Source organism: Myotis brandtii, unplaced genomic scaffold (genome assembly GCF_000412655.1).
Source record: "Myotis brandtii unplaced genomic scaffold, ASM41265v1 scaffold751, whole genome shotgun sequence".
In the NCBI taxonomy this organism is placed as follows: domain Eukaryota; kingdom Metazoa; phylum Chordata; class Mammalia; order Chiroptera; family Vespertilionidae; genus Myotis; species Myotis brandtii.
The window spans coordinates 5,097-26,367 of NW_005370994.1; the positions used below are offsets into that span (position 1 = coordinate 5,097).

Below are 21,271 nucleotides of genomic sequence, written 5' to 3' on the forward strand. Positions count from 1 at the left end.
ACTAACAAGAAAGATGATAACAAAAGCCACATTTTATTGAGCACTTATGTACTGATTCTTTTGTGTGTGTATTTACATGAATTATTGTACTAATTTTTTAAAATATTTTTTATTGATTTCAGAGAGGAAGGTAGAGGGGGAGAGAGACAGAAACATCAATGATGAGAATCATTGATCAGCTGCCTCTTGCACGCCCCCTACTGGGGACCGAGCCTGCAACCTGGCATGTGCCCTGGACCAGAATCAAACCCAGGACCCTTTAGTCTGCAGGCCAACGCTCTATCCACTGAACCAAACCAGCTAGGGCTGTACTAATTCTTATGTGGATTCTATAGGTGAATATACACTTTGCAGATGAGAATACTGAGGATTCTAGAGATTAATTGGTCCAACGTCACCAATTCGTAATAAATGGATTTGGCCCCAGTCAGTCTCACTCCAGAGATTATGCTTTTCACGATTGTTATAGTGTCACCCACGTTCTGCTAGTGGTTATATTCTTCTCTTCTACAGTTAAGCAGATCCCTTTTCTCTTTCCATTCCCTTTGAAAAGATGCTGAGCTCTTTTAAAGTGTATTTTGGTGGGAGACCTTTGGTAATAACGTACAGGTAATTTATGAGAAGCTATCAATGAATGGCTTTGCGATTAGCCAACAAAGTTATGCTAGGACAACCACAGCCACAAGTACATTCATTTTCTAATCATAATTTTGATCACAATTATAATTTTTAATAATGAAAATAAAACACAATATTCTCTTTAAAGAGATTAATTTCTTTCTTCTTTTCCTTCACCTGGTGCTTATTATTCAGAACAATCAACAGCTAAAGGAACTAAATGCCTTCTCCTTTAGAGAGTGTAATACCCTAAAATCCATTTAGCTTAAAGCAATTAAAATGCTGTTTTTAGAGCCAACGCCCCTCCAGGAGGTTGCTGTAACTGTGGAGTATTGTTCAAAATCATGCGAAGAAGAAAAGAAATATCTGTGTCAAAGTACATTTGTGAACAACAGAGCTCCACCTACATGCACATCATGTCAGTGTTTAGACCAGAAATTCTCATGATGTGGTCCCTGCACCAGCCTGCCCAGCATCACCTGGGACCTTGTTAGAAATGCAGATTCTGGGGCTTCCCCCACCTACTGAACCAGAAACCCTCAGGGCGGGGCCTAGCCACCTGCATTGAACCAGACTTTTAGGTGATCCTAATGCCCACTAAAGCTTGGGAACTACTGATACAGGGAAATACTCTGCTACCAAAACAGCTGCAACTGAAACTTATAGGTGTAATAGTCTTGTTTATCATTCCTCTTGGTAAATACTAAGCGATTTACAAGCATTACTTACATATGTTTTCCCACATCACAGGTTTGCCTATAATCTTTAGTTGCATACTAATCTCAGCTTGAAAACTGCCTCTGTTTACATTCAGTATTTGCCTATAGTTTATAATGTTTATCTCGTGCTTCTCTGGCCAAAATAGATGGCTTTACCATGTGAAGTAGATGACATTTGTTTAGCAATATTCCAAAGCCTTTCTAACACGGTGGAAAACAGCTCTTGTAAATAGCCATTGTACTGTCAAAACAACATTTCATTTGCTCAGTGAGAATCTATTTATATTTGCTGTTTTAAGTGATAATGAGAATATGAACTGTAAGTCTAGGCTCCTGAGAGAGATGCTCCTCTTCTCCCTCGTGTGTGGCTCCCTTTGCATCTGTGATTCATAATCCACTTGCGTCATGAAACATCGATGAAGGGAAGCCGGTGACAGTAATGGAGCCCTGTTAGGTCAGCTTCACAGGACAGACAGATCGTGTTTCACCAGAGAAAAGTGCCTCTAATGAAAGGAGGTGGCTTGGGACAAAAATATTGGTGCTTTCTTTTTCTTCTCCTAATGCCATTCATGGCTCATCCATGACATCATTATAAAAATGCACAAAGTTCATGTTTGACTATGGATCCACAGTTTAAAATTCACTCGTTTGTTTATTTCATTGATGAGGGAACCGGCAGGAAGACAAGAGAGTTGATTCTAAAGCAAAGGACTGAGGGACAGAGACTTATATAACCAGTTGGGAAAGGAGGGCCAAAAGGAGTTTGCCAAGTTAGATGGAAAGTGCTGAGTGAAGAACAGTTGTGCTATAGAACAGTGGTTTTCAAACATGACTGCTTTTCAAAATCACCAGAGGAGTTTTTCCAACTTTTAATGCACAGGCCCAGCCCCAGAGATTCTATTTCATTGGTCTGGGGTGGGACCCAGGCCTGTTCAAGTGATTCCCATAGAAGCTGGGGTTGAGCATTCCTGCAAGACAGCAGTCTAACACATGGCCAAGGAGCCTCCCTGCCCAAATAGAAGGGGGGCGGGATACTTCATGCCACAAGCCTGTCTTCTCCTATTCCCCAGGGCCCAGCTGCCTTATCAGTGCACTCCCTCAGCCTGCCATGCATCCATCCACAGGCATCCTTGCGGCACGAATCACTTGTCAGGCCCTGCTTGGGATGGGGCAGTACAAAAGTTTCCAGACAAATTCTTACCTGCATGGATCCTACAGTAGAGTCAGAAGATAGACAAGAAAACAAATAATTAAATGGAGAAAATTCGGAAACATCCTGATTACTCCTGGAGAGAGTTCTGAACAAACTACAGTACATGGTTCTTACTAGTGCTAGGAAATCCCTGGGAAGAGTGAGGTAGATTGACACGTACAAATTGTGGAGACTCTCCAAGATATATTGTTAAGTAGAAAAAAGTAAGCTACAGAATAGCATATCATTTATGTTTCAAAATTTTGAAACACATTATGATGTTCCATCAGTGCATAAATATATATGTAACTGCAAAGAAAGTCTAGAGGTGCACCTCTTATTTTCCATAATTAATGTTTTTTTCAAAAATAAAGTATTCATTATTTGTCAAATTTAAAATTAGTACCACTTTTAAAAATTCCAGCAGACTCTTTGGGGGGGTCTTCTGGAAATATTTTCATTTAACTAAGCTGGGTAGCACTTGCCTGTTAATTGTGACAAAGCAGTTGGAGCTATCAGACATGATTTTATCTAAGTGACTATTATTTAACAGAGAGCAATGTCCTAAGGAAATAGGGCATTAGACAGATGTGCCAATAGAGGGAAGGCAATGGGAAAAGAATCCAGAATGAGGACCTGCTGCATATTTAAAGAGAAAGACCCAGCTGCCAGCTTTCATCTCTGAAGCTCCCACAGTTTTACCCGAGGCTGGTCCTTCTAACCAGCTGGAAGCTTGAATATCAGCTAGTCTAGTCTTCCAATGGAGAGTCTCCATTCTAGCTGCATGTTAGAATCATATGGGAGACTTACAAAAAGATTAATGCCTGGCACCAAGACCAATTAAAGTTAAACCTTCAGGAGGTTGGGCCTGGGTGTTGTTTTTAGTATGACCAGGCCTAAGACCCTGTGAGAAGAATCGTGCATGCCTGGCCAGCTTGGCTCAGTGGTTGAGCATCGACCTATGTGAATCAGAGGGTCAGGTTCGATTCCTGGTCAGGGCACATGCCTGGGTTGAGGGCTCGATCCCCAGTGTGGGGCGTGCAGGAGGCAGCCAATCAATGATTCTCTCTCATCATTCATGTTTCTTTTTAAAAGAATCATGCTTGCGTTTGATTCTTTTTGGCACCATTCCAGTTTGGGCAACATCCATGCTTGCAAAGTACTCCAAAATCCGTTGCAGTGCTGCCAAACTCTAAGGGAATATGGAAAAAGGAAAAGCATTTGTACTTTTGTGCTATGTGATTCCAATATTATAGCACCATGTGTTTGGTTCATTTCAGGCTCGACTGACCAAAGAACAGCGCTGGGGAAGTGCATTACTCTCCAGAAACCACTCCTTAGAAGAGGAATTTGAAAGGGCAAAAGCAGCAGTGGAGGTAACTTTTTAAAAAATTGCTTTTATTTCGTGTTTCTGAGAGTGGAATTCAAAAACTCAAAATTCAGCAGGGTACACCTGAAATGGGTCTTACTTTATAGACATGAAATAACCGTGATTATGATTATCAGAATGAAACCCGTTACGAGAGTACTTTGGACTTCCTACCAGGAGTGACTAATAGATGTTACCTCTTATGCCGATTCTGTGATAGATTAGCAGTGACTGGCTGGAGTCCTGGGTCAGAAAGAACGTTGAGCCTCATCTGGGTTCTATGATGAATCTCTGCTATGCATTTTCTATGCCTTTCTCTGTGAGGCCAAGATTCATGCCTGGCATTTTCATCTTCTCTAGCATCTACACAATGTCTGAAACATAGAAGGTGTCGCTGCCCCAGAAATATTATACATTTCCCTAACTGAAAAGGTATGGCTGTGATATTACAGCCAATGGAAGGCCTATCTTGACTCAAGCCATAATTTTTTACTCTTAAGCATATCCAAAACAAATGGCAAGATTTCATTCTTTTTTATGGCCAAGTAATATTCCATTGTGTATACATACCACATCTTCTTTATCCAGTCATCTGTCGATGGACACTTAGGTTGTTTCCATATCTTGGCTATTGCAAATAATGCTGCAATGAACATAGGGATGCATATATCTTTTCAAATCTAAAAAACAAAGTTCACAAATAAACAGAAAAAAACTCAAAGATACAGAAAATAAACTGATGGTTGCCAGATGGGAGGGATAGGTAGAAAGATGAAGGGATTAAGAAGTACATATTGGCAGTTACATAATAGTCATGAGTTATAAAGTACAGCATATGAAATATAGTCAATAATATTGTAATAACTATGTATGGTGTCTGGTGGGTACTAGAGATATGGGGGGATCACTTTGTAAGTTATATAAATGTCTAACTACTATGTTGTACAGCTGAAACTATATAATATTGAATGTCAACTGTAATTGAAAAGTAAAAAAAAATTTTTTAAAGAGTATGCCAAACAATAACAATGTTGATATAGTAAATAAAATGAGATACTTAATTCGAACATGAATTTTCTTTTTTTAAATATATCTTATTGATTTTTTACAAAGGAAGAGAGAGTGATAGAGAGTTAGAAACATTGATGAGAGAGAAAACAGATCAGCTGCCTCCTGCATACCTCCCACTGGGGATGTGCCTGCAACCAAGTTGCATACCTTTGACCGGAATCGAACCTGGAACCCTTCAGTCCACAGGCCAACACTCTATCCACTGAGCCAAACTGGTTAGGGCTCAAACATGAATTTTCTTATTTAGCCTTCTAATGAGGAAGAAAGAAAGAACGGAGGGAGAGGAAGGAAGGAGGAAAGGAGGAAGGGAAGCCAAAAAGGACAATCTTTGCTGTTTTTTATCCGTTTTCTTTCTGGTCAGAATCACAAAGAGTACCCCACAGATGCTGTCTGTGGTACTCATCAGAGCTGTGCTAGATTGCTATGTGAGAGTGGCTCTCACCGAACCCAAGCAGGAACTTGTCAGGATCTCCATTTCTGCTACTGATAGGAAGTCTTGAAAACTGAAAGTATTCCTGTAATATGGCTCATTTATGTGGCTGTCTTACCACTAGAATTTGGATGAAATTATTGTACTATGAACAGTCTTTCAGTAACTTCATACTTAAAGTGCAGTTAAATCATATTTCTAATTTAATAGTAAAAGGATTCTTTATATTCTAGAAAATAATTCCAGCCATAATCTCATATCATCATTCAGAAACCCAATAAGAGAACACTTTTTATCTGATCACAATACAATTTACCCGAATTTCTTTTTTTAATTTTAGCCTTTTTTACTTTAAAAAATTAATGCATTTTAGATCTCTTGAATGTGATCAACTGATATATTTGATTGAGATCCGCTGAGACCACATTGTCTAACTGCATGGAGCCTATAGCTCAATTTATTTTAAATGTAGATTTTTTTTCAGACTTAAGAGCTCATTTAAATTTATCTTTTGAACTACTGTGTATAGCACACTGAATTAGTATTAAAAAGGAGATTATTTAAAACCATAGCATTTGGGTCACCAAAGACAGAATTGATAAGATCCCATTTAGAATGAGAAAGACAATGGGTTCACACTCAAAAGGCTTCATTTCAAAGTAACAAATCAATAAGACAAAAATTATCCATCTATGTGTGCGATATATAGATATAGATATATATTGATATAGAGATATATACTCACAAAATCATTTCATCTTAGTTTTGGTAAAGACCTTAGAAGTTATTTATTCCAACCAGGCACACAAAATATATTTTTCCTACTCAAGCATACTTGACAAATTATTCATTCAAACATAAACTGTTTCTACTTGAACACTTCTAATTAGGAGCACCTCACTTCTTTTCAAGAAAACCTGTTTTAGTTTTGGATAGTCCTACCTATTAAAAAGCTCTTCCCTGGTCTGGCCGGCATGACTCAGTGGTTGAACATCGATCTATGAACCAGGAGGTCACGGTTCAATTCCTAGTCAGGGCGCTTGCCCAGGTTGTGGGCTCGATCACCTGTGTGGGGCATATAGGAAGCAGCTGATTGACGATTCTCTCTCATCATTAATGTTTCTCTCTCCCCCCTCTCCCTTGCTCTCTGAAATCAATAAAAATATATTTAAAAAAGAAAAAAGCTCTTCCCTGTATTATGCTGAAATTGGCCTACGACAACTCCCAGTGTTGCTTAGTCTTGGCTTTGCCCTCTCCAGAACAAGGCAGAATGAGCTGAATCCCTTCTCTACATGACAGTTACCTCATTCCTTGTAGACTTATCTTTTCCTGGCTTCTCTTAGTTATTATTTCAACTTCTCTCTAATAGCTTCATTTCATCAATAGTATAGGCCTCAGTCCCCACACCTGTATAGTCCTTTCCAGCTACTAAATCCTAGGAGGCTGTAAGTTACTTCAAGTAGTCATTCATTCAACAAACATTACTGGCTGTCTACCTGTGCTGACTGCTGTAAGCATAAAGAAAGTGTGTGTTTAAATGCTAACACTAGTATTCTTGGATGGCTAGATTTGGATTTTATTCTGTCTCTTAGTTTATCTGTATTTTCCAAACGTTCCATCATAAACATGCATTATGTTGGTAACCAAGGAAAACGTGGTAAGTTACAGACATTAGAGAGGGTTATAAGATGCTTAAGAGAACGAAAAGTGCCCCATTCTTCATTTCAAGGCCAACAAAGAATGGTGTCACAGACCGGCTTCATCAGAGACAGGCAGTTCCAAACACTAGTTAAGACCCAGAGGAAAATCATTTTCTAAATTGAATTTTTCCAAAGTCTCCATTTTATATTTTATATCATCTGACTTCAATATTCTTTCTCTTTCACAGTCTATTCCATCCTTAAGTGCTATTTTTTTAAATTCCATTGATGTCTTTTTTGTCACCATCCTGCCTAAGAACCTAGCAGCTCCTGCTTCTCCTCAATCCCCTCACGAGCACCAGAGGTGCCAGTGTCCTCCTTTGCCTCTTGCACAACAACCTCACTGCCCTCTGTTTCCACTCTGTCCTTCCTCTGCAGGGAGCACTCCCCCCAGATCCTCAGGGGGCAGGTTCCTTCCTGTCATTCACGTTGCAGCCGGAGTGTCAGGGCCTCAGGAAAGCTGAGCCTGCCCACCCAGTTGCTACCACAACATCTAGAGTGTTGTTTTTCTCCTCATATTTATCACGGGGTTTTTTCTTGTTTGTCTTTATTGTGTGTCTGTTTGTTATCTGTCTTTTCTGCTTTAAAATGTAACTCCCATGAGAAAAGGGTCCTGGCCCGATATTTACCACTGTACCTCAATATCTAAGACACTGTCTGGTACCTAGTAAGTATTTAGTAAATATTTGTTGAATTAATGGATAGATAGCTGATTATTCATCCCCTAAGTCGGGCCATTCTGTCTATCTACCGTTGCATATAAAGTGCCATATCACCTCCTACTATAATGGAATATCTGCATTTTCATAACTAATGTAAACAAACGATTCTGTCTAAGGCATACCGGTTTCTGCCAGGGACTGTGCCTCTGTGGTCTCAACCTCAATGTCAGCCGGCGAGACACACCTACAAGGATGCAGGTGGCACCAACCAGTCTTGCCGTAGAGTAACATTGGGCATGTCTTGTATTTTACATGGTACACATGAGTTTTTACTTTTACTAAGTAACACCTGACAACATGTCATTCAACTAATGTTTGGGCTAAAATACAGTATCTTCTACTGGAGAAAAGACAGCCAACTCCACAGGCCTATTGATTGCATATCTTAAATGACCTGGGGACTGTTTATGTACAAAGGTTGACACTGCTCGAGCTCAAGTTGCACTATGGATCTAGTGAGGCCTTGTATGGGTGAGGCATTTTGCCTCTGTATCTCACATTTTATTGAAAAAATCACTGCAAATTTATCCCTGCCTAAAGTATTGTAATTTTAGAAAAGAAAAAAACAAAACACCAAAATTCCTGTTCATTCTTCCCGGAACAAGAATGGAGAGGGGATTCCTTGGGGACTTTCCTCCCAGCCAGCAGCCCAAGTGCACCGTCAGCTACAAAGTGTTCCTAGGAAGGACGCCCAGGGAGGCACGGGCGTGGGAAGCAGGGAAGGAGCCTGAAGCTGCCTCCCAGAAAGGGAGATCCCTAGTGAGATCTGGCATCTGCAGAGGAGGGAGAAGGTCACGCAGGCAGCTGGCAAGCCTGCAACCACACGTCAGAAACACTTCCTTTATCACCCGTTAGCGGGGAGGGAAAGAGCCAGTCAGCATCTAATATTGAGTTTAGCTAGTTAGTCTGGCTAGGAGCCTCACCTTCAAATTCATCAGACATGTTTAAGCTTCTTCTGTGGGCCAGGCACTGTGCGGGGGCCAGGCACTGCGGGGTGCTAGAAATAGAAAATTGAATAAGACCTTCTCTGCCCTTACAGAGCTAGAAGAATCACAGGTGTAAGCATCTCAGGGGACAACTCAAATATAGCTCATCGCGTGGCATAGTTATTATGGGTTTACATGTCTGTCTCCACACTAGACTTTGACCTCTTACAGGCAGGCCTGTGTCTCATCCTTCATTATGTTCTCAGCCCTTTGAGAGTCTGGTGCAGAGAAAGGCCCCACAAAGTTTTGCTGGATAAATAAATGAGCAAAAATAACAATTGATTCCTCTCATGCATCTACTTCATCTAAGCATCTCTTCTCTAATGGGTGCTTTAATAACATAACAAACTTACTGACTAATGGAAGATGAACTTTGGGCCCCTGACCTCAAAGTCACGATTCACTTGGTTCCAATATTATGATGATGATTGTACGCATTTTGATCAATGTTTTTATAGCTCTACCTTTGCCCTAAGGGAGGTATTCTTGTGAGCAAATTTTGGAAAAGAATAATGGAGTATGCAAATGGGAGGAAATGAAGATGCATGGACAAAGGAAAGTATAATGGTCACAGGCAAGAACAACAGCAGGGCCTGGCCAGCGTGGCTCAATGGTTGAGTTTCGACCTATGAACTAAGAGGTCACGGTTCAATTCCTGGTCAGGGTACATGCCCAGGTTGTGGACTCAGTCCCCAGTAGGGGGCATGCAGGAGGCAGCCAATCGATGATTCTCTCTCATCATTGATGTTTCTTTCTTTCTTCCTTTCTTTCTTTCTTTCTTTCTTTCTCTCTTTCTCTCTCTCTCTCTCTCTCTCTCTCTCTCTCTCTCTCTCCCTTCCTCTCTGAAATCCATAAAAAAATTTTTTTTAATTAATTTTTAAAAAAGAACAAGAACAGGGAGCATATCTATAAATCCTTCTGGCTAATTAACTGAGCCTATTAAAATCTACTAACACTTAAATTCTAGAGCTCTGAACTCTTCCCATGCCCCAGTTCTCTGTCCTTTGAACTTCACTTGGGATATTGCTTGTGATCATTTAAAATGTCCAAAAATTCTCTGATTCTCTCTTCATTATATGGAGCTTAATTCTCCTCCCCTCGAGTGTGTGCCGGGCTTAGTGATTCACTTCTAATAAATAGAACAAAGTGGCAGTCATGGTGTGTGACTTCACACATTAGGTCATAAAAGGTACTGTGGCCTCCTCCTTGCTCTCCCTCCTAAATCACTTGCTCTGGAGGAAACCCAGCTCCATGTCATGAGGACCCTCCGCAGGTGAGGAACCTGGGCATTCTACCAATACCCAGCAAGGACCTGAGGCCTCCTGCCAACAGCACTGTCTGAAAATCACAGGCAAATTGGTAATTATCGTGTTCAAGAATGTGGTGAGTGAGAGTTTAATGCTAACTACTAATTCCTTGTTCTAGAAATATGGGTGCCCTTCTTTTCTGTGTTAAGCTTAATGAGGGGATGCCATATTCAAAACAACACAATAGCTGAACTCAGCTCTAGTGACATAAACTTAAAAATTATTTTCAAATAGAAATTTTGTTTCACCTGAAGTTAGTCTCTGTATATACTGTAGATCTGATAGGCACCTCAGAAATATTAAATGATTGAAGAAAATTGGAGAAGATTATGGGAACTGCCTTTACTATAGGATTATGTAAGAAGCTACTGACTTGGGTGCTCTCCTACCGAGAAGATTATCTGTCTCTACCACCCCTTTGTATTTCCTTTTGCTTTCTAAGACAGTCTCACCTCTTTGAAGTAGGTGGGAGAGATTAATGGATTAAATGCTACTTAAATCATTCTTATTTAGATCAAATATCCAAAAAAGATAAAATCTTCTGAAAATAAAATAAAATATTCTTTGGGAAATATCAAAGGACTCTTGAGATAGGTACAGACTTCTGTAGATAGATTACATGAAGATTTGATGTATTGTGCATTCATTGGAAAACCGGCAAAAGGTCTTTTGTTCTTGTATTTATTTCATTTCTTTTCATTTTTAACAAACAAAATTTGATATCCAAAAACAATATAAAGCATAGATAAGAATTATTGTACAGTGACTTTTGATAAACCCTTCTAAGAGATATAGATGAAAATATAAAATGGTATAAGGTAGTCTTTGATAAATGTATGGGTAGTTCTAGTCTTTAGTTCTGTATTCAAGTCAGTAGAGCTATCTGCCCATTTTGCTTTTTATAAAATAAAAGACTTTTTATAAAATAAAATTAAAATACTGAATGATCTTCTGATGACAAACACTTAAACTGCTCATTGGCTTAGTAAATAAAACATCAAATGCACAACCATACAGAGTTCAGTGGAGAATTAGTGAACTCCTTGTGAGCAAAGTGGCATCTTGAATTTCCTCTATTCATTGGACTAAGACATATAATGTACTATGCAATAATGGGTACAAATTGATTTTCAATACATGAATACTTCCTGATGATTAAGAAAGCAATTATTTTTTATGGGAGTAACCAGTGTCTACCTCTTCCTCCCAGATAATTAGTTGTTATCATCCTCTTAGATCTTATATTAATCAGGGTTCTCTAGAGAACCAGAACCAGCAGAATATATATATTTGGTTTGGAGATATATTTTCTTTTGTCAAATTTCATCTAATCTCAGCTTTCTTCATTTAACATATTGATTTTAATTTATATTAAAATTACTTGATATTATTTGAAATATACATCAACCCCTGGCAACCGCAGCTATGTTTAAGGGCTGGAAACATGAAGAGAAAGTGAGCAAAGGGCAGAGAGGTATTAAAATTATCAATACCGCCCAGCTGGCATGGCTCAGTGGTTGAGCATTGACATATGAACCAGGAGGTCACAGTTTGATTCCCAATCAAGGCATATGCCCAGGTTGTGGGCTTGATCCCCAGTGTGGAGCATGCAGAAGGCAGCCAATCAATGATTCTCTCTCATCATTGATATTTTTATCTCTCTCTCTCCCTCTCCTTTCTTCTCTGAAATAAATTTTAAAAAGATATTTAAAAAATAAAAAATGAAATAATAAAATTATCAATACCATATATGAGCCACATGCAAATAATTGGAGACAGAGTTTGATTTCCTATGAAAAGTTGAATTGTGTGGTGAAATCTGAAAAAAAATATTTAGAGGCTTATTCTATCTTAGTTACCTTGTATCCAAAGAGTAAAAAATGGATTAATAGATGAATAAATAACATCAAATCAAACCCCCAAATCAAATTATTATGGTTATTAAACACCATTTGCTTCTTACATCAAAAAGCTTAGATAGTCATAGAAAAGGAATGAACAATCAAATATTCTATTTCTGTGTCCTGCACATCTCTGAAGTGAAAATGCAAATACAGGATTGACTACTTGATCTGACTACAGATCAAAAGTGGCTAGATCACTCTATCTTTAAACGTAAGTGTGACAAAAGATTTAAATAATTAAAAGTAATCTGAGTGTGTTGTGTTTCTGTGATGGTAACAGGGTGTTTATTGAAGCCATTTATAGCCCCCAAAGTAGAGAATACACTTGGGAAAGCTACAATGGGAGATAACCACTTCCTTGACTAGGTCATTCCTTGTGACTCATTGGGTCTTCTAAAGATAGTCCTCCTTTTCAAAATGAGGCTTTTTTTACTCTAAAGCATTTGTTCTCTACCTATGGTGAACAGACATTGAATTGTGACCATCAAATTCAAGAGTCACCTCATAGATTAGGTTTTAGATTTCACTGGTCAGGTGGCAATAATACAATTTCATCTTTAAAATTGGAACTATTTCTTTTATTAGTGAAGTTTGATTTTATGGATTTACCAAATCACAGTGATTATTTGGACCAATAACAAAGACATAACCCATTCAAAATAATACCTTTGCACCCTACTGGTTGGTTGCTTGGGATGGGTGAGAACACACACACACATGCACACACACACACATACACACACACACAGCCCTGTAAATTCAGGTAGAGGTTCTGGCTCATTCAGGCAAGATCCTGAACATGATGGAGGTGAAGTGGCCACACAAGTGGAACCTGCAGATTCCCAGTCCAGCTTCCTCCAGAGTCCCTATGATGGGTGTGCAGCTAACTCCACAAGGCAGGCCTTTTACACTTGGGCTTTGCATCATTGCTCAGGATCTACATAGTCCATCCTGAACCCATTCTGTTCTCAGGCTAATGCAGAAGTTAGGAGAGATGGGGCCTCATGCTGTGTATCCATAGAAAAGGGGAAGAAAAGGTCAGAAAGGCCCCGCACTCCCTGGCACCATATGCACCTCTAGCTCCCTGGCTTTCCAAACAGCCTAACGCCATTCTCAAAGGGGAGAGCCTAGCTTTTACAGAAATGTAAAAGTACATGTGGACTTTGAGAAAACAGTAGAAGGAAACGCAAAGGTGTCAATAATTTATCTATGGATGGTGAGATTGAGAGATTATGAATTTGCATTGGCAATTTCAACGGTTTTTTAACAATTATAATGGCAATGTATTGCTTTCATAAACATAAAATAAGTTGTTTGTTTTTTTCTCTCTTCTTAATGCATGCCCTGTGTGTCAGAACAAGGTTAAGAGACGGTCTCTCATTCTCCTCTGCTGCTCACTGCCTTGGCAGGCTTGGGACACCCCTTTCCCTCTCTGGGCCTCAGTTTTTTCATCTGTAACTTGAGACCACTAGATTACATCCATGGTACCCCAAATCTGCTGTCCATTGGAACTCCTATGCCTATGTCCCACCCCCGGAGGTTGTGATTGCATTGGCCCTGGCCATGGTCTGGACCTTGGAATTTTGAAAAGACCCCCGGGTGATTCAATGTGCAGACAAGTTTGGGAACCTCTGGATTCAATGATTTTTAAGGCTCTCTTCTGCTGTGCCGGTCTATGAGTATATGATTCTTCACTTTTGCCTAGGGCTATCCCGAAGTACCAGTTCTGTTTTTAGCAATTGCTAAGAAAGAATATTCTAAAACGTTCCTAGGTGACCCATTTTGATGTCTTGCAATCATTTCAATCAGAGTACATTTTCTTTATGTCTAATCTAAATTCCTGCTGCAGCAGTTTAAACCAGGGTGGGAAAAGGGACCATCTAGTTATGATGGGCTTGGTTGTTGAATTCCTTGCACGAACTTATGTCACCAGCATCAGTCATTTTTCAATCCCAACTAAATTCTCTCATGACCATATCTTTACCTAACAAGTTCCTTGATAGTGAGGAGGAAATGCAAGATTTCTTACCACCATATTGCCCAAAGAATAGCATCCCTAGATATGTGTTCCTATAGAGTTCTTAAATACAGTATATTTTTAATCTTTTAACATTTTAATTGCTTTCTTTCACTTTCTTTCCAGATTTCCTCTGTACTTCTTCAGTGTTTTTCCCTTTTATTCGTATATTTTAAAGTTAACAGATTTCAACAAAACTAATTGCAAGGGACATGTCACAAGACACATTCTGGGCAAACACTCAAGGTTCAACTAAAACGACTGAAAATACTGTGCCATTTACAAAATAATTATTTCCCACGCTGAAAAATATATGACTTAACACTCTTTACCATTGTACCCAGATTCAGGAAGGATGAATGACTTGAACATGAGCCCTCTTTTTATTTTTTCTTAAATGAGTTCCAGTTTTAGCCATTACACTAGCCCCAAGGCTAAATTTGTTCTTTGTATGACCATTCACCATGAACCTTCCTTACATCTTACTCTGGCCATTCATTTGCAAGTGAAAGTAGAAACAGTTACCTGTCCTGGTTTCAGAACTCTGGTCTAGAACCCTGATGAAATCTGCCCTGTATGGAGGGGCTTGGTTCCACAGCCCGGCTGGGTTACATCTGTGCTGTGGCAGCAGCCGGCAGGCATGCCACAACTTTGAAACGTTTTGCCTCATTGCTAACCATGAGGTTGATTGAGCAGCATTGTGATCCGCTAAGATTATTTCAGTTCTTCATGATTTTTACAGGATCTTTGAAATATTTTCAAAAGAACAGGAGCATTTTACAGAAAGCCGCTGGATTTATGCTGACTGCTAAGAAACCTTTATGACATAACTTGAACCATGCTGTATGCTTTATCTCCTCTACACCAATGGCCTCTAAACTGGTCCTGTGATGAGATGGCTATGTGTCTAAAGCTTCCCTTGTATAAAATATGGATGCGAAATGTACAGACAGATGACATCTGCTTCAGTAAAATAAGCACAAAGCAGAGAGCGCTGAGCTGTGTTCCACCTTGTTCTGTGTTAGATACTGGTTTTCTCCCACCTCACAGACTATTTTCCCGTCTCCTTTGTTGGTTCTTCTGCTTGTATCTATCTTCTCAACATAGCAGAGCCGCAGGGCACAGCCCTTGGTGCTCTTCTCTCCCCCTACATTGTCTCCTTAGCCATCGCTTTCAGTTCTGTGGACTTAAATAGTAACTATACCTTGTTGGCTCTCAATCTGATTTCTCCCAATCTGATTTTCTTGACCTCTTCCCAGAGATCCCTAATTGAATATCCAATTGCCTACTGATGATGCCACTTGGGTTTTAATCTCCATTGTGTACGTTAACATATCTAAAACCTCTTTTTTTAATATATTTTTATTGATTTCAGAGAGGAAGGGAGAGGGAGAGAGAAATAGAAACATCAATGATGAAAGAGAATCACTGATCAGCTGCCTCCTGCACACACCCCGACTGGGGACCAAGCCCACAACCTGGACATTGCCCTTGACTAGAATCCAACTTTGGACCCTACAGTATGCAGGCTGATGCTCTATCCATGGAGTGAAACCAGCTAGGGCTAAAACCTAACTCTTTATTTCCCACCACAAAGCAGTCCCCACCCCAGTTCAGTCATAACATCACAGTCTGCTCAAAACAAAACCTGAAAGGAGCCCTTTATTCCTCTACAGCAGTGATGGCGAACCTTTTGAGCTCGGCGTGTCAGTATTTTGAAAAACCCTAACTTAACTCTGGTGCCATGTCACATATAGAAATTTTTTGATATTTGCAACCATAGTAAAACAAAGACTTATATTTTTGATATTTATTTTATATATTTAAATGCCATTTAACAAAGAAAACTCAACCAAAAAAATGAGTTCGCGTGTCACCTCTGACACGCGTGTCATAGGTTCGCCATCACTGCTCTACAGCCTCACCTCCAATGCAACAGAACATCCTGTTGGAATAACATCCAAACGAAAGGAAGTCAACGGAATCTATTATCAACCGTGTGCAAACTTTGCTCCACACCAGCAACATTCTGGCCCAAACTACTGCCACAGCCTCCTTCCTTGTCTCTTAGCTTCCTGTCTTGCTCCCTAGAGAATTTCAGGTTCTCTTCTCAGATCCTATCACTTCCCTCCAATATTGGCAGCTAAAATCTGCCAGTAGTCTCCCATCACAAATAAAATGAGATCAAAGTCCTTACTTATGGTCCATAGGACATGATCTGGCCCCTGTTATTATTCCCTCTTGTCCCTTCTCCCACCCCAATAAGGCATTCCAGCCACACTGACTTTTCTGCCCATTCATCCCAAGCTTATTACTGTCTTATTCCCAGGTAAGAGCCTAGAAAAACCTTTAAGAGGTCTTCCTTGATCAGCTTTTCAGGCAGAAGTCTTCCCTAAGTGTCCTATATAACTATTTCTTAAAGTGCTAACAACTTTTTGAAATTATTTATTTATGTATGTACTTTTTAGTACTTATTTGCTTCCTCCTGACTGGAAACTCCATGAAGAGCATGAATTTTTGTCTTATTTACTGTCCTATCTCCACTCTCTAGATTGATACACAGATAATCACCAATTGTGCTACTGCAAATGAAGGAAAAGTACAGAAGTTATGTGAGTTTATGGTGCCTTGAGAAGTAGAGTTCAACCTTCTGTTGAATGTACCCAGAGAATCCTATTTATTTTCTTCAGTATAAGATGTTAGCACAATAGTGCTATTGCCACAATGTCATAATTTGATAGGCTAGCACTCATTTGGACATATCTGTCCTATTTTCTTTAAGAAAACTTCACCAAGTGGCAAGTGTTTATGATTTTGCAAAAGCTTGACTGAAGGGTGGTGTGTTCCATTTATGTAATGTAATTTTGAGCTAAAGCACACAACCAGTATTGTCACCATTTGAAAAGCATAATGCTGAATTACAGTTTATTCAAAGAAAAAATAAAGTACAAAAATCTAAGGACAAATAAGTCTTTATTCAAAAACCATGTCAGTTGCTTTCTAATCTATACCTGATTTTGTAAACAAATTTGAATGTCATCTGGAAACTGAAATTTTCCTGAATCTTTATTTAGAGTCAAATCTTTATGTTTTCTTACCTCAAGGCCAAAGGAAAAAGAACATTAGCAGCATTACATCATCACAGATGGCCTGCCAGAATGAATCTCCACCTCTTCTATAAGAGAGAGTAGATTTTTCTCTTCTTAAGGAGAAAGCCTCTTCCTTCAACAAGATCATCAGATTCTAGATTTGATGATTAGTTTAGAGACTATGGTCACCATAACAACCAATACCTTTAACAGCCTGTGTTGGAAAATTTTTTCTCCTTAAAAGCCTATCATTAGGGAACAAGCTACATCAGAACACTGAGGTGGTAGGGGAATAATGCTTTATATATGCCATATAAAGTATATACATAAAAAAATATATATATACACATATATTTTCTTCCCCATGAAATGAATCAATACATTGGTTAAATTATTTATTTTTCTTTTTTTAATGCAATATTATATTAGTTTCAGGTGTACAACATAGTGATTAGGCATTTATATAACCTATGAAGTGATCACCCAATAAATGTATTACCCATCTGATTTTATGCATAGTTATTATAATATTATTGACTATATTCCCTATGCTATTCTTTACATCACCATGACTATTTTGCAGCTACCAATTTGTACTTTTTAATCCCTCCCCCTTTTTCTCACATCTTCCCATCCTCCCTCCCATCTGGCAACCATCAAAATATTCTCAGTATGTATGCGTTTGTTTCTTATTTGTTTTTTTAGATTCCAGATATAAGTGAAATTATATGGTATTTGTTTTTCTCAATATATATAAAAAGCTTCAAAAGATTTGTACCTTTTGACCCAGCAATTCTTTAATAATCCTCAAGAAATAAACCACTCATATACAGAAAGACACATGCCCCAGGATATTTGATGCAAATTTTTGTGATAGCAATAATAGAAGATGAAACATACTAAGATAAATCTATATAATGAGATACTACAGGATCCTTAAAAATGAGGTGATGGTTGTTTATTTACTGGCATGTAAATACATCCAAAATAAAAGGTTAAACAACCTCGTGTACAGTAAGATTCCATTTTCACAAGTAAATAATAAAATGATTTGATTGAACATGAACTACTATACTAAATATTTTATACATATTATGAAATTTAATCCTCACAACTGCCCTATAAAGTTTAGTATTTTTGACTCCTTTTTAAAAATGAGAAAAATGAGCTCTGAGAAGGAAGTAACTGGCCCTAAGACTGAGAGTTCATGAGTAATTGTTTTTATATGTAAACATAAGGGGGAAACCTAAAATAAGATATACCAAAGTGCTCCCAGTTATTAGATCTAGGTAGTAAAATTACTAGGATTATTTTTTCTTTCTGTTCATCTATTTTTTCTAATTCACCTACAAGGAAAGAGTATTATATAACTTTATAAAAAAATTGTTTTTTAAGTATTTTATTTTTTAAAAATCACCCAGAAACAAATACCTAAATGAAATAAAAGTTCTTTTCCTCTCACATTTTGAATGACTTTTAGAAAGTCTCCAAAATAGGCTCTTAACACCCACTTAAGTCTAGTTTGAAAGATTTGGATGATCCCTAATTTAAATACATTTTAATCCTTCTATTCCCTGCCATCTGGACAGTTAATAGGCTCTGCGGATTCCCATTTGAAAACAGAGCTTGTTTTTAGTTTATTGTCATTAAATACTTAGTTAACATGTGGGACTACAATTATCTCTGGAAACAACCTTTTAATTATTTAAATGTTGTGACAGTATAATTTAGATCCAACAATTGACCTTTATATTTCTCCTGAGTCAGCAATGTTCTTCAGATTCTAAATATCCTTATAAAAAATAAATCACAAACTCTTTCTCCATGAAAAAAAGAAGTCCCTAATGCAGTTTTGTCTTTACAGCACTTAAACTGGGTTGTTTGCTCTTGGCTACTTAACAGCATCTATTGTTGACTGATATATTGTGTAGTATCTCTTTGGACATTTAAAACATACAAGAAAAGTGGTATTATAAAACAACAACAACCACAATAATAATAATTACAATAATTATGCCACCTGACTCTGGTGTAACTCTTCCTGGTTTACAGAAAAATCTCTCAAAAAGTTGAAAATGAAGAAAAGATTATTTGATTTGTCTGCAATCACAGCCTTATGGAGTGGTTGCACCAGGACAAGAGTCCACATCTTCTGACTTGTGATTCAAATACTTTGAACACCCCCCAAAATTTCTTCTAAATGACTGTGAGATCCTTGAGGCAAGAACTGTCTTTTTCAGCTTCGTAGTCCAAGAACATAGACCTAGAACCAAGGTTTAATACACACTGAATTTATTTAAGCTACACAACCTAATCTCTGCCTGTTGTCCTGTAGATAGGCTTGCCAATTTGTCTTTTTGAGAACCAAAAGGGCCAAGAAATTCTGAATTCTTGCATTCAGATTCTAAGAAATCATTTCAAATGAGGCATAGTTCTCTGAACTAAGAGGACACAGGCCATTGAACATCTACCCAATTTGGGGGTGGGGGGAGACTAATTTGATGACAGTGGAGTAGGAAAGCACAGACTAGAGTCAGAAAGACCTATGTTTAAAGCTCAGTTTTGCACTATGAGTCATGTTCTTTGGGCAAGTTATTCAATGTCTGTGACATCTGCTTCCTCATTTATAAAAATGGAAATAATGCACAGAAACCCATTTGAGGAGTCAAATGAAATAGAGTATAAGAAAGGGTACATCGCAGTAAGCTCGGAAACCATTCACTCACAACAGGTATTTATTGAGCATGTGTCGTGCACTAGGATTCTTGACTATCATTTCATTGAATGGACAGAACTGGATAAGGTGCAAGTAAAAGAAAACTTTATCTTCTACTGCCCTTTCAAACCTCACTTGTGAGTTAGTTTTATCCTAGCCTCTGACTGAAATCACAGGTTGGTTCCTTATATTAACTTCCAGTGGCTATTGTAACAAAGCACCACAAAATGAGTGGCTTAACACACATGTACTGTTTCACAGTCTGGAGCCTAGAAATCTGAAATCAAGGTATTGGCAGGTTCATGTTCTCTCACATCCCTAGGGAAGGGCCCTTCCTTGCTTCTTCCAGCTGCCAGGAGCCCCAAGTGTCCCCTGGGCTGTGACAGCATCACTCTAATTTCTGTTCCATCTTCACATGGCCATTTTCTCTCTGTGTCTGTGTCCAAATTCCCTTATTCTTATAAGGACACCAGTGATACTGGATTAAAGGTCCATCATAGGAACCTCATCTGAACTTGATTACATCTGCAAAGACTATTTTTAAAGAAGGTCACATTCACAGATACCAGAGGTTGCGACTTCACCATATCTTTTCAGGGAACACAACTTAACCCATAAGAGAACCATAGCTTGCCAGTCACTCTAAGATAATAAAAATTCCTCCAGCCCGACCTGCGTGGCTCAGTGGTTGAGCATGGACCTATGGATCAGGAGGTCATGGTTTGATTCCTGAGCACATGCCTGGGTTGTGGGCTCAAACCCCCAGTAGGGGACATGCAGAAGGTAGCTGATCAATGATTCCCCCTCATCATTGACATTTCTACCAGTAGCTCTCTCTCCCTCTCCTTTATTCTCTGAAACCAATAACAGTATATTTTTTTATTGTTTAAAGTATTACATATCTCCTTTTTTCCTCAATTAACCGCCCCCGGCCACTCCCACCCCCAAGGGCAAGCCCCCACCGCCCCAGTGTCTGTGTCCATTGGTCCTGCTAATATGCATGCATACAAGTCCTTTGGTTAATCTCTAACCCCGCCCCGCCTCATTGGCTTCTCCCTGAAGTTTGGACGGTCTGCTCAGTGCCACCTTGTCTCTGGATCCATTTTTGTTCATCAGTTCATGTTGATCATTATATCCCACATATCAGTGAGATCATATGATATTTATCTTTCTTCTACTGACTTATTTCACTTAGCATAATGCTCTCCAGTTCCATCCATGCTGTTGCAAATGGTAAAAGTTCCTTTTTTATAGCAGCGTAGTATTCCATTGTGTAGATGTACCATAGTTTTCTAATCTACTCATCTGCTGATGGGCATTTAGGCTGTTTCCAAATCTTAGCTATTGTAAATTGTGCTACTATGAACATAGGGATGCATATATCCTTTCTGATTGGTGTTTCTGTTTTCTTGGGATATATTCCTAGATGTG

At 38.7% G+C, this 21,271-nt stretch overlaps 1 protein-coding gene across 1 annotated transcript in view; it reads left to right on the forward strand.

The window, feature by feature from the left end:
- Nucleotides 1–3,785: 3,785 nt before the first annotated feature.
- PEX5L (peroxisomal biogenesis factor 5-like) overlaps nt 3,786–21,271 on the forward strand; it is a gene marked incomplete at its 5' end in the record, with an annotated part of 50,904 nt that continues 33,418 nt past the window's right edge. Inside the window, one exon of the mRNA XM_005883023.2 lies at nt 3,786–3,905. Within this exon, the coding sequence (XP_005883085.2) occupies nt 3,786–3,905 (120 nt within the window). The remainder of the gene's footprint in view (nt 3,906–21,271) is intronic.